Source organism: Salminus brasiliensis, chromosome 14 (genome assembly GCF_030463535.1).
Source record: "Salminus brasiliensis chromosome 14, fSalBra1.hap2, whole genome shotgun sequence".
Taxonomy (NCBI): domain Eukaryota; kingdom Metazoa; phylum Chordata; class Actinopteri; order Characiformes; family Bryconidae; genus Salminus; species Salminus brasiliensis.
Window position 1 is genome coordinate 33,569,017 of NC_132891.1, and position 14,531 is coordinate 33,583,547.

Genomic DNA, 14,531 nt, shown 5'->3' on the forward strand with positions numbered 1-14,531 from the left:
AGCCAGCACCCGTCCGATCCACAGTATCCGTCTGATTCATGCATGTGCAGGAACTGAGAACAGCAGTAAGAGACTCAGAGAGAGTAAGAGAGAGCGCGAGAGCGCTCATAAAACGTCGTATTTTATACTGTACTCCTCTCTCTACTGTGTGTGTGTGTGTGTGTGTGTGTGTGTGTGTGTGGTGGCCCATCAGGAAGTGGGTGTGTGTGGTTAGTTTGGAGGGGAGAGCGGGACGCAGGCAGGAACGAGAGGGAAGAGGAGGAGTGGAGTGACAGAGGAGGGGAAGAGGAGAACCCTGATTAAAACAATAAACAGCTGGTAGAGAGAGAGCGAGCGCGAGAGGGGGGACTGTAGTTGGGATCCAGTGGCCGGAGGGGAAAGGCGAGAGAAGGATCGGGGGATTTCGGAGGAAAGGGAAAGTATGGAAGGTTCCAAAACTGAAAGAAACAGAACTTTTCCGTGAGGGAATGAAGGAGGAACGGAGGAAGGACCCTGTGGAAGGAGTAATGGGAAGTGGGAAGCGTCCCGCTGCAGAGGTTCATCTGGTTCCGTAGGAGGTCCAAAGGAGACGCCTCATCATCCTCAGACTACTGCACTTCACTCTCGGCTGCTTTCACTTCTTCTGGACCTCCTGGACTCCTCTTTGGAGCGGCTGCTGAACTGGTCCTGGAACGGGGATTCAGCACTGGAACTCTGCTTTGATTCATATTGGGCCCTTTCGGACCCCAGAGCTGCACGGCGTCCTGCATGTGAAGCTGCTAGGGGTGTGAAATAGCACATTGAGGAGAACGTGGAGATCCGATTGCTCTGGTTTTGGATTGATAAAATTGGCAAAAATCCAACTTCTAAGCTAGTTTTAAATGTGAAAAAGCTTGGTGGTGTGTTTGTAGATATCGGACCACCGTGTGACTCGTTCATCTGCTCACATCTGTGTGTTGGTTAAAGTAAATCTGAGCTGTACCAGAATGATCAGACTGAAGCGAGTTGTGATGTGAGGTGACAACTATTTTTTTTTTTAAAGACTCGTTTGGTCTCATAAAACATAATAGTTGAATCATGTAGTTTCTTAAAGAATCAAACAGTTTTCGAAAGACTCATAATCAAACTGAGTCATTTTATAGAAGCATTAAATCCTCTCCCATTTTTTTAAAATTATACAAATCATTTTTTTTTTAAAAGAATCAAATAGAATTTTCTCCTGAAGAATCGCTATCAAAGTGAATCATTTTTTCAGAAGTAGCAAATCATCTCGTTTTTTAAAAAGAATCATTTTTTTAAAATTAATCATAATCAGATTGAATAATTTTTGAAAGATAAATCTACCTTTCAATAAGAATCCGTGTTCTTAAAGAATCAAGTTGAATTGTTTCATAGAGTCATAGAGTTTGATAATGTATGATAAAGAATCGTAAGCGAATCAAAATGAAATTGATCAGCTCCTAAAGAATCATAATTAAACTTAAAAGTTTCCATATGAATCAAAATGAATCATCTCCTGTAAGCTAATTAAATATTTGATCAAATAATCATAATTGAATCCATGTTTTTACCTGAATATTTTAATTGAATCAAATTGAATCATTAGAAGCTCAGAGATTTTCACCCCTAGAAACTGCTGTCCGTCGTTCTCCCCTCTGGCTCTCTTGGATCTCTTCATTCATACTGACAGCTTCCATTGGCAGGATCTCTTTTTGTGTTATGTTCTTACGGCATTACCGCTGTGCAGGAGTGTGTGTGTGTGTGTGTGTGTGTGTGTGTTGCCATGTGTGTGTGTAGTGTGCTGGAGTGAAGCTCTGGTCCTCCCCCAGCTCTGGCCGTCTCCATGCCCCACACAGAGAGCCTTTCACTGGGGTAATTGAGCACAAACTGCTGCTGCAGGGTCACAGGAGACCAGGCCATGAACAGGCCACTTTCTGTGTGTGTGTTTAGGTATGTGTGTGTGTGTGAGAGAGAGAAAGAGAGAGAGAGAGCATGTGGGTATAATTCAGAAATGAGCAAACCAGGCACGGATAGGGCAGCTTGAACTTTTCAGCCTGGCGGAGAGAAGCCTGATATTTGGAGTGAAGACGTGAAGTGTCCACTCTACCTCCAGAAGCTAAAGGCCAGCAGATCGTCCAGCGCTGTCCATTAAACACTGGAGCATGGTGCTACTGCTGCAGCAAAGCTATGCTACAACACACACACGGGTAAAAACAGACCGGAACTGTGCTTTTCCACATGAGAGACGGATAATGCCTCACTGTAGGAACTCTTAGGGGGTTTTGGGGACCACCTCCACCTTTTGCTCTCACCCCTATCCCTCGCTTTTGTAAAGAAAGAGAGATTAGAGAGACATGATGATCGGCCTGAACTTCAGTCTTCATGAGCTGCTACAGAGGTTTGAGGAGGTACTTGGCTTTGCTTTGGCTGAGAGAAATGCCCTGTTTATGTACACACACACACACACACACACACACACACACAAACACACACTCTCAGGGAGTGTAACAGTGCATCTTAGTCTGAAGATGCAGATTATTCTGCTTAGATGTTTAAATGTTGGAATACATTTTAGTTCAAATTTGATTCCTCAGACCAAAAGAATCAATAATTGAATTGACTCTTTAAGTTGATACTTTATAACACATTGAATCAAACAATTTCTAGAAAACTTAAATGGATTTGAATCTTCTTTTTTTTTCTCCATTTTTTTTAATCATAATCAAATGGAATCTTTTTCTAAAGAATCAGAATCAAATTGATTTTTTTTTAATTAGGAGTAAAAAATAGTAGTAATTAAGTGCAATTATTTCATAAAGAAATACAGTTGAATCAAATCATTTTTCTAAGGAATCATTAACCAGTAGAATCATCTCTTCTAGAGAACTGAAATATATATTTTAAGGAATCCTAATCATTTTCTTAAGAACTGGAATTTACTCTTAATTGTTTTTTGGAATAATCAGAAACAGTTGGAATTGAATCAAATCATCAAAAGAATCAAATCACAATCAAGTGGAATCTCATTAAAGAGCTACAAATAAATAAATTGTCACCAAAAGGAATCAATTTTTTTTTAAAGAATCAGAAACTAGTGGAATCGTTTCCCAGAGCCGAATCACATTTGAATAGAAATGCTTCCCAAAGAGTCGTGAGAGAATCATGAGTCGACTCCACACATGACTCCGGCTCACCCACACATCCCTCCCTTATACACCACTGTTTCTCAGTCAGTTTTTGGAGCATTAGGGTGTAGAGTGTGTCTGGCTGTGTGTCTGGCTGTGTGTCTGGCTGTGTGTCTGGCTGTGTGTCTGGCTGTGTGTGTCTGGCTGTGTGTGTGTGGCTGTGTGTGTGTGGCTGTGTGTGTGTGGCTGTGTGTGTGTGGCTGTGTGTGTGTGGCTGTGTGTGTGGCTGTGTGTGTGTGGCTGTGTGTGTGTGGCTGTGTGTGTGAGAGATCTGAAGTGTTCAGTAAACAAACAGCAGAAAGGTCATGTTGAAATGGTGTGTTCATTTCTTCAGTGTGTACGTCTGTCTCTCTCGCTCTCTCTTGTTAAGTGAGTGTGTGTGTGTGTGTGTGTGTGTGTGTGTGTAAGGGTGTGAGTGTGTGTTTGGGTTTGTCTTGTTAAATTGGGGCGAGTTGAATGGTATCACAGGGGACGTATTACAGACCAGAAGCAATTATTTAACTTATTAAAGTGGAGAGCTTTTATTGCCTGATTTTAATAGGTCAGACAGCCTGGAGCTTATGTGTAATAGCGTCTGGTTGATTCATATATATATAAGTTTGTGTGTGTGTGTGTGTGTGTGTGTGAGAGAGAGAGAGAGAGAAACACGGCTGTAGAAACTACAGGCACCTTGTGGAATAATTTTCAAAAAAACAACAACAATAGAATTGAATCAAATATTTAAAAAAAAATCACAATCAAATAATTGTCTTAAGAATTTGAATTGAATCAATTAATTGTTCAAAAGAGTCACCATTCAATGGAATCATTTTCTTAAGAAATAGAATCAAATCGGGCATCAATTCTATAAATAGATCTAGAAATAGAATTAAATCAAATAGTTGTTTTAAAGAGTCATATTTAAACTGAATCATTTTATTAAGAAATAGAATTGAATCAAATGGTGTCTGTAGTGTCTACACCTGTTGAGCCCATGCCATTTCCTGTGTGTGTGTGTGTGTGTGTGTGTGTGTGTGAGAGAGAGAGAGAGAGAGAGAGAGAGAGAGAGAGAGAGAGAGAGAGAGAGAGAGAAAGAAACATGGCTGTAGAAACTACAGGCACCTTGTGAAATAATTTTCTAAAAAAAACAATAGATAATTTTTAAAGAATTACAATCAAATCATTTTCTTAAGAGTTTGAATTGAATCAATTAATTGTTCTAAAGAGTCATCATTCAATGGAATCATTTTCTAAAGAAATAGAATCAAATCTGGCAGCAATTCTAGAATTAGATCTAGAATTAGAATTGAATCAAATGGGTTAAAGAGTCATATTTAATCATTGAATCACTGAATCATTTTATAAAGAAATAGAATTGAATCGAATGGTGTCTGTAGAGTCTACACCTGTTGAGCCCATGCCATTCCCTGTGTGTGTGTGTGTGTGTGTGTGTGTGTGTGTGTGTGTGTGTGTGTGTGTATCAACCCAGGCAATCTCCTCTCATTGATTATCCCAGTCTCATTGGGACAGATTCCATTACTGCCTCCAGCTCTTTGACCAGCCAGCCTCTACAGCGCGAGAGCGAGAGAAAGCGCGAGAGAGGTACATTTGAAAGGCACTGCCTTTGCCTGCAGTGTTGAGCTAACTGATGGTTCAGCAAAAAAATAAAGCAGGCGGCCACAAGAGGCAACGCATAAGCAACCACTTAGCAACACCATAGCAACCACATGCAATACCATAGCAGCCGCCCAGCAACACTATAAGAACACCATAGTAAACAGCAGTAGACAGCCTGGCGCTTATGTGTAATAGCGTCTGGGATAGCATAACAGCCACTTAGCAACCCTATAGCAACACTATGGGAACCACCTAGCACGAACCACTTAGAAACACCATAACAACCCCCTAGAATACCAAAGCAACCATTAAGCTGTTAAATTAACACTGCGATATGGCAAATTCTCTATGTAGCAACCACCAGGAATTCCACAGCACCACGCCACCTAGATACCAACGCAACACCTAGTTTCTGCCCACATAGCAACAGCCTAGTAACTGCCTGGAATGGTTGCACATAAGCTGCGTTTCCTGCAGCAGGAGTAGAGGTGGGTAACAGATGAGTTGGCTGTGTTTTCGTGGGGGCGGCTGGTGGCTTTGGGACTTTCGGGGGGGATTCAGCTGAGCCCCTTTTACATTTTGCTTCTCACTGATTTCTCCTGAGATCCGGAAGCTGGAGCAGATAGATGTCGGTGCACGTACCTGTATGCGACTCTGTCTAGTGTGTGTGTGTGTGTGTGTGTGTGTGTGTGTGAAAGGTGATTTAGCTGATTTTCATCCAGTTGGACTAATAAATAAAACATGAACTGAATGTGAGCAAGAACCCTTAGTGTGTGTGTGTGTGTGTGTGTGTGTGTGTGTGTGTGTGTGTGTGTGTGTTTCTGAAGGACAGTGTGAACATGTGACAGAAAAGAGCACTCTGAATGAGCTGGAAAGAACCCAAGTATACCCCTCTCTCCAGCTCTCTCGCGCCGTCTCTCGCGCCGCCTCTGTCTCGCGCTCCTCATGTCAATCACTCCCTCATTCCTGTTTGTTTTTTGACACTCCTGCTTTTCTGCTGTGGAGGTGTGGAGACACCCTGACTGACCGCAGCACACCGACACGCCCGTTCACTGCTATTGACTTCAGCTGGTAGAATCGATTTAGATCACTTTGTACGCCTCCAGCTGAGGCCCTGTGTGTGTGTGTGTGTGTGTGTGTGTGTGTGTGATTTCCTGTTAGCAGGTGGCTTTTAGACCTGTGCAAAGCTTTAAAGGGACACTAGTCTGCAGACAGGGAGGGATTGGGGCTATGGTTAGCAAACACCATAGTAACCACCTGGAATACCCTAGCATCCCACTAGCGGTCACCTGGAATATCTTAGCAATCACCTAGCAAAAAGTATAGGAACCCCTTAGCAACCACTTATCGACACTATAGGAACCACTTAGCAAAAGTATAGTAACCCCTTAGCAACCACTTATCGACACTATATGAACCACTTAGCAAAAGTATAGTAACCCCTTAGCAACCACTTACCCACACTATAGGAACCACCTAGCAACAACAACATAGCAACCTCCTGGGACACTATAGCAACCACTTAGTAACACTGTCAAAACCTCTGAGAAATGCCATAGCAACCACTTAGCAAAACACCCTGGATATCATAGCAACAACATAGCAACGTTATCAAAACCTTCTAGAAACATCACTGCAATTGATGTATCAAAACCATAGCAACCACCTAGGATAATATAGCAGCCCCTAAAAACCTGACCTAACATCACCATACACAACAAATGTGCCAGCATTGAATTAACGCTGTGATTTAACACTGGCAAAGTTGCTGTGTAGCAACCACTTAGATTACCATAGCAACCACTTGGAAATACCATGATGGACGAGCAGAAAAGCTGCTGCTTCTGATCGAAGCTCCTGCTTCTGTTGAGCACCTGCCCATTGACCTCTGCCCATGGCGATCGGCTTTACGCTGCAGATGTCGGATGTGGATCAGACTGGAATCCATATCATCTTAGTGTTCCATTAAGTATGGATACACATACACACACATGCGTGCGTGCACACACACACACACACACACACACACACACACACACACACACACACACACAGGCATGCATAAAGCCTTGTTACATCGATTAGAGTGACACTACTTACACCTTGATTAGTGGGCTTGTTTTTTTGTGTGTGTGTGTGTGTGTGTGTGTGTGTGTGTGTGTGTGTGTGTGTGTGTGTGTGGTTGTTAGTAATTATCGGTCACACTCTGGTTGCCTCTCCCCATGGATTTGTTTGTTGTTTGATGTCTCATTCTGATCAAGCTGTGATTGGTCTGTAATTAGGTCTGTCGTCCAGTCACTGTCTGGAGCGCAAGCTGGAGCACCTCTTATCAGACTGTGTGTGTGTGTGTGTGTGTGTGTGTGTGTTGTTACCAAGCTGCACAGCATCCATTAAATATTAGGGATGCTCCGATATTGAAACCTTGTAGTCACGGGCGATACAGACATCACAAAGCCCTCATTAACATTCATTCTTAATTGCATTAAAAAGGTTCAGTGTTTTAAATGTGTGTGTGTGTGTGTGTGTGTGTGTGTGTGTGTGTCTGTGTGTGTGAAGCAGCCAAACAAGATTGTGATCTAAACTAACTCCTCTGTCTGTCTCTCTCTCTCTCTCTCTGTGTGTGTAGGATATCCAGGCGGAGATTGATGCTCATAACGACGTGTTTAAGAGCGTGGAGGGGAATAAGGTGAGGATGGTGAAGGCTCTGGGCAGTTCGGAGGAGGCTGTCTTCCTTCAGCAGAGACTAGACGACATGAACCAGCGCTGGAACGAGCTCAAGGCCAAATCAGCCAACATACGGTACATACGAGCATACCAGGACCTTAGTGAAGACAGCCCATAAACAAGAGAGAGGGGATAAAATAAAGTTTAGAGAGAGAAAGTAGGAGGGGGGGGGGGGTAAGAGAGGGAGAAAGGGGAGAGGAGAAAAGAGAGATGAAAGGAGAGAAAAGGGAGAGATAAAAGGAGAGAAAGGTGAGAGATGAAAGGAGAGAAAAAAGAGAGCCAAGGAGAGAAAGGGGAGAGATGAGAGATGAAAGGAGAGAAAGGAGAGATGAAAGGAGAGAAAGGGAGAAGAAAGGGGAGAGATGAAAGGAGAAAAAATGAGAAAGGGAAGAGAAAGGAGGAGGGAGATGAAGGAGAAAGAAGTGATGACAGAAGAAATCGAGAGAGAGAGAGAGAGAGAGAGAGAGAGAGAGAGAGAATGGAGAAGTAGAGTTAAAAGACAGAGAGACACCGGCCTTTAATTAAAGGAGGTAGGGAAGTGTGAATGGAAGACAGACAGGAGAGAGAGAGAGAGGGTTGAGTGAGCAGTGGATGGACAAGTGGATGGAGAGAGGGAGCTGGAGATGTGAAGGAAATGAGACAAATGAAGAGGAAAGGAATCAGATGGAATTGTAAGAGGGGGAAAGTAAAGGTGTGTGTGTGTGTGTGTGTGTGTGTGTGTGTGTGTGTGTGTGTGTGTGTGTGTTCGTTCAGTAGTGGACCTGCCCGCTTTATTATTTAACTCCCATTAGGGATTAATTAGTGGCCATGTATAATTACTGAGCTGCTGACACCAGACTATTGTTCAGCTCCATTACCACCACCAACACACACACACACACACACACACACACACACACACACACACACACACACACACACAGAAAAAAAAAAACAGTCTATGTGCACAAACCAAAAGAAAGGTATGAGTAAATTAGTATTTTTACATGTTCCTACACCAAGACACTTCCACATACATACTGCCTGTGGCTCTGTTACTTACATATACACATACACTGTATGGACAAAAGTATTGGGACACCTGCATATTTAATTGTTTCTTCCACCCCAGCTTTATCCCCCTCTAGCCCACGCCGGGCATTAGACAGTATGGTGCCAATAGGTTCATGTTGCTGATCTGCTGTTCTATTCTAATGGCAGGACGTCCACAAACATTTGGACGTGTGTGTGTGTGTGTGTGTGTGTGTGTGTATATATATATATATATATATATATATATATATATATATATATATATATATATATATATATATATACATATATATATATATACATATACATATTTAAATTAAAGTGTATATATAATTACTACATATACATACTTTTTTGTTTATATATGACACTTGACACTATGTGTGTGTGTGTGTGTGTGTGTGTGTGTATGTGTGTGCAGGGCTCATCTAGAGGCCAGTGCGGAGCGCTGGAGCAGGCTGTTGTCTATTCTCGAGGAGTTATGGAGATGGATCTGCCTGAAGGACGATGAGCTCACCAAGCAGATGCCTATAGGAGGAGACGTGCCCACATTACTTCAGCAACACAACCACTGCTCGGTCAGTGTATACACACACACACACACAGTTCAATACAGTCCAGGAAAATCATTTTTGGGCGCTTGGTTGTGATGTCACAACCATGGACACATTTCCATAGGGCCACCTGTTCGGCCTACAGCAGTTTGGCTCCACCCTTTGGTGTGGAAGTGATGAGAAGAGACTGAACAGTTTCCTTTGGGACCAGATACAACACAGAGCAGCCAATCAGAACAGAGACCATTTACATCAGTCTTAAAGGCACGGCAACCAGAAACATGGAAAAATGAATTATGCTGTAATAAACCTACACCAGTGTTATTAGTGGAGCTGAGGAGAAGGAAAATAAAAAAGCTCATGTTAAGCCCCCTGTCGTCCTCCCACCAAAACCGCATCACACGTTCTCCTCCTCTCATCCCCCGTTCCCTGCAGGCTGCAGTCGGCAGTGTGGCGAGCGCTCATGTTTTCCTTTAGGCGTCTGTTCTGCTCAGCCTCTCCGTCTCCCCGCTGCCCTGCTGGGTTTCTCTTGGATGGTTTGTTGTGTTGTTGCTCGCCGTGCCGCCCCCCCCCCTGCACTGTTTCTTGTTCTTAGCATCACACGGTCAGGTCAGAGGAAGAGGATGAGGAAGAGGAGGAGGAGGAATATGCTGATCATGCTGGCCTGCGGACAACAGCCCGGCCCCGGCAGCTGATCTGGGGTCAGCTTTGGTGCATTTCAGAGCCAGTATTACATACAGCTCACTAAAGCAGCTGAAGGGTGGTAGTACTTCCTGCACTGTTCGCAAGCAGGACGTCCCAGGACATCATCTTTATCTAGGACAAGATGCTTGAGGAACTTTTGGAGGTTCTAAGGTGTCCTCTTAAAGCTTTTTCTTCAATGTTTTTGAAGCACAGAATTGAAGAACCTCGAAAATGTTCCTCAACAGCGTAGATCATCTAGATCAGCTTCTAGAAAGCCAAACAAACTAAGAGCTGGATGCGTTTTGTGAGGGTGGAGCGATGGCGTTGGCCATGGAATGATGGACGGTGCTCCTCCAATACTTTTGGGATGAGGTGGGGTGGTGATTATCGAACATCCTGACCTCACTTATGAGCAGCTGTCCCAATACTTTTGTCCATATAGTGTATGTAATACCCAGCCTTAATCAGTACCTGTCCAGAGTGCTTTTGTCTGTTGTTGTTGTGTCCGCTCTGATGCGGGTCATGCCGGGCTGATGAGTGGAGGCTGCTTTAGAAGCAGCCAATCAGAGTCTGGTAGAGGAGGATGATGACGATGATGATGTAATGGTCCTCCACTGAGATGAGGAGGGAGGTTAATTGTGTCTGCCTTTAAACTGGAGAGTGTTTAGGAGTGAAGTGAGGGAGAAGAATTTTAATCTCTGAGTAAGGAACACTCGCGTATGCACTTACAAACGGGCTCTCTCGCCCCCGGGAGTCATGGGACGGTGGAGGTCTTTGAGGCTGTAATGAGTCTGTGATAGTGTGATGACGCCAAGGAGAGTTTGGAGGGCTCACTCGCTTGCTTTCCAGCTCTCTCGCGCTCTCTCGCGCACTCTCTCTTTTTTTTTCTGCTCTCTCTCTCTCTCTCTCTCTCTCTCTCTCTCTCTCTCTCTCTCGCACTCTCTCTCTGTTTGTTTCTCTTTTCCTCATCCCCTTCTGGGTTCTCTCTCGTGCTCTCGCTCTTTCTCTCTTTGTGCTGTCTCTCGCTCAGACAGATTGAATAATGACCCTCTGAAGTTAAAAGAGAAAAGGATTGGATGACTTTCTCTCTGCGCTCTCGCGCTCTCTCTCTCTCTCTCTCTCTCTACATTTCTTTCTCTGTCTCTAATAGCTTGTGTGTGTGTGTGTGTGTGTGTGTGTGTGTGTGTGTGTGTATTTTGGCTAACGGGCTACAGCCCAGCCTTTTTGAACAAGTCACGCCCGATTAGCCCCACATGCTGTAAGGGGCGAGAGAGAGAGAGACAGAGAGGAAAGAGAGATAGGAACATGGATGCAATCTGGAGGGGTGGGTAGTAAAGGTAGCGAAGTGTGTGTGTGTGTGTCTGGGAAGCTGGGAAGAGTGTGAGGCATTTAGAGAGAGCGGGAGAAAAAGGTCAGGTTGTTTCACTGCAGGGAGGAATGAAGACGAGAGGTTTGAGAGAGGCTCGTATTTAAAAACGGGTCCAGAGTCAGAACCAGTCCGAGTCTCCAGTAAGGCTGAGGGTGGGACCGCAGTCAAACACAGAATCTGCATTTCAGCTGGAGGCGGGACAACAGAGTTAAACTCGGAGGCAAAACCAATCAATCGCCAGTTCAAATGGGGGTAGAACCAATCTTAATCTGTATTAAGCTGAGGGCGGGGCAACAGAGATTCAAGGGCTGAGGCAGAATCAATCAGAATCTCTTTTAGCCGAGGGTGGGCCAACAGAGAGTCAAGCTCAGCAGCAGAACCAGTTAGAATCTCCATTTCAGCTTAGGGGCAGGATAACTGAGTCAAACTCGGAACCAATCAGAATCTCTCCATTTCAGCTGGGGGCGGGACAGCAGAAGGTCAAATTCAGCAGCAGAACCAATCAGAATGTCCATTTCAACTGGGGGAGGAACAACAGAGGGTCAAACTCAGCAGCAAAACCAATCAGAATCTCTGCATTTCAGTTGGGGGTGGGGTAACAGAGTCAAACTCAGAGCCAATCAGAATCTCTCCATTTCAGCTGAAACGGGACAACTGAGTCAAACTCTGAACCAATCAGAATCTCTCCATTTTTAACTGGGGGCAGAACCACAGACAGTCAAACTCTGATGCAGAACCAATCAGAGTGTCCTTTTCAACTGGGGGAGGGACATCAGAGGGTCAAACTCAGCAGCAGAACCAATCAGAATCTCTCCATTTCAGTTGGGGGTGGGGTAACAGAGTCAAACTCGGAGCCAATCAGAATCTCTCCATTTCAGCTGGGACGGGACAACAGAGTCAAACATAGATAGGCCCCAATGTTCTCCAGAGATGTTATCTAGCACTGTTCGGTTCTGCCCACTTAAGTGTTAGCATCCGTACACACAGCATTAGCCTCCTAACTGAAGCGCTAACTGGGTTTATGTGGCGGTTCTGCTGGTTTAGCAGTACATGAATTAGTTGTTTCATTAGCCGCAGTGCGAGAAGACCTTCACCACGTTATTGATTGTGGGCGGTGTATCCCCCCGCCCCTCCTCCTCCCCCTCCCTCTTCTCACCCTGTAATCAGTTTATTAATCATCTATTCAATTATCCAATAAAATACTTCCTCTCGTCCTGCCGTAATTAAGCTCATCAGTCTGCCGTTATTTAATTATTGGTGTTTTGTGGGCGTCTGCGTCGCCGCTGTAATCAATTTACGCAACAGGCAGCAGGGCCGATAATTGCAGCCTCTCGTTTTGTCTCCGAATCCTGAAAGATGTTTACTCTCGACGGCGCGAGTGTGATCCAGCTAACAGCCTCTGCGCTCCATATCAATCTTTCATACAGTCACAATAAGACGACGCTTTAGTTTCCTCCTGTTTCCAGTGTTTTTTAAGTCGCTACACAGATGTTTTATTCAGCGCGGTTCAGCTTTTGAAAGGGTGCCTCAAAGCAGTGAGTCCCTCAACGTCAGGATCTCGTGCACTCCTGGCTTTTCCTCGTGTGAAATCTGATACTATCCCGGCTGATGAGTCTCCAGGAGCGACCCTAAGACCCTAAGACCCTAGACCCCTGCACTGGGTTGCTTCCACCCTCCTCCAAACTGCAGGACTTGGTGGGGCTCAGACCCAGAGCCGTCCCAGACGGTTAGCCCAAAGTCTTGACCTCAGAATCCACGGTGGCCCCACATCTGGATGCCCAGCAGGGTCAGTGATTGGACCAGGAAGGGTTGTACACTGCTTATGGTGCCTAGATGAGACCTGTGTTAGATTAAAGTGGGCTGTATCAGAGGGGGTCCGTATGGGAAGCCCAACTTTGTCTAAGTGAAAATGCATGCATGTACAAGGCCACTCGGAGCCCATGCCCGCCTGGGACCCACCTGGCCCATGTTCCACCCATATGAGCCCCCACCAAAAAGCTAAAAAGGCTAAAAAGGCCAAAGGCTAGGCTGACCGGGAACAGGAGAAGGGCCGACCAAAGCAAGCGGCACTGCAAATAGCCGCATAAGCAAGGGTGAGTGGACAAGGAATTGATTTGAGAGGAACCAGGACCAGCATCTGGACATCGAGAGCCTGCATCATGGCTTGAAGAAGCTGAGGGCTTTTGTTGGCAGCTGGGATAGAGTGGCTGAAAGGGTAAACGCTAATGCTAGGCTTAGCCACCAGTCAACCAGTTACAGTTGCTTTGGCTATCTATCTAGCTAAACACAGGGTTGAACTGGACAGCAAAGGCTAGGCTAGGCTAGGCTATGTGACTGTGGGCGGTCATGATGCTGTAAATCAGCCAAAGCAGAATTTTCCCCCAGAAAAGGAAATCGAGTGTTTATCATACAGAGGAAAAATAACAGGATGGTAAATAGGCTTGGAAAAGCGAGGTCACACCGTTTCACAATGTTTGATGGTCTCAAACTTTTGACGGCCTGCTTTCCCCTGAGGAGGATGACGTTCTCAACCTTCCCCCAGATCTCGTTAGCCATGTAGCCCAGGCTAAACCTGTTACCGCTAGCCAGCAGCGCTCAGCTGAGGCTAAGGTAATGGCGCTGTCTTGCTGATTGATTTGAACCATTTGGGGCTGGATCCTGCAGAACAGAGGGTAAAATAGGAGGCGGATTACACTAGCCTTAGCACCGCCAGCTCTTATCTGTGGCCTCAGGATGAAAATAAAAAAAGGCCGCAGTTTGGCTCTGAGTGAAGAATCGCTCCTCTTCGCAGGGCTTTGAATAAGTCATTTATTCAAACTCTTCATTACCTGCTCCATAAAGAGTCAGCGAAGCGGTGGAGGCCTCAGAGTCGCAGGGGTGGGGGTCGTAAGTTTTAACGTGTCCATAATGCTGGTTTATGTAGCATTTGTACTTTCTTAATTACTTTTAATTAACACGGCCGTATTGAAGGAAGGCTGACTTGGTAGCCGAGCGTTGATTTCCGGGCGAAAGTGGCGAGATGCGTCGTCTGGTTTTATGGCTCGGGACGGTTCAGTGGGGTTTTTCACAGCAGTGTATTGCTAAAGCTGAGGGGCTCGCTGAGGGGCTCGCTGAGGGCTTCTCCTCAGGTTCGGGTCTTGTGAAATCTTTGCGACGCGAGAGGCGAAGATGAGGAGGAACGGAGATGCTCTGGACCCCATGAACCCATCTGACCCATCTGGCAGATGGGTTCGAACCAGGGCTGCCCAAAGTATCGCTTGTTCAGCCTTATTGCAGTGCTGCTGTGTTTGGGCCTCCTGACCAACATGCTGATATACTTGGTTCTGCTGTTACTAAAGAACCCCTGAAGAAACAGACAAAGAACCTTATAGGTTCTATAAGGAACCATTGCTTTTACTGTAAAACTCG

General features: G+C 45.2%; 1 protein-coding gene across 1 annotated transcript in view; it reads left to right on the top strand.

Annotated features, from left to right (window-relative positions):
• Positions 1–14,531, top strand: part of utrn (utrophin) — a 266,197-nt gene that overhangs the window by 125,664 nt on the left and 126,002 nt on the right. Inside the window, exons 54-55 of the mRNA XM_072696066.1 lie at positions 7,387–7,559; positions 8,938–9,094. Of these exons, the coding sequence (XP_072552167.1) occupies positions 7,387–7,559; positions 8,938–9,094 (330 nt within the window). The remainder of the gene's footprint in view (positions 1–7,386; positions 7,560–8,937; positions 9,095–14,531) is intronic.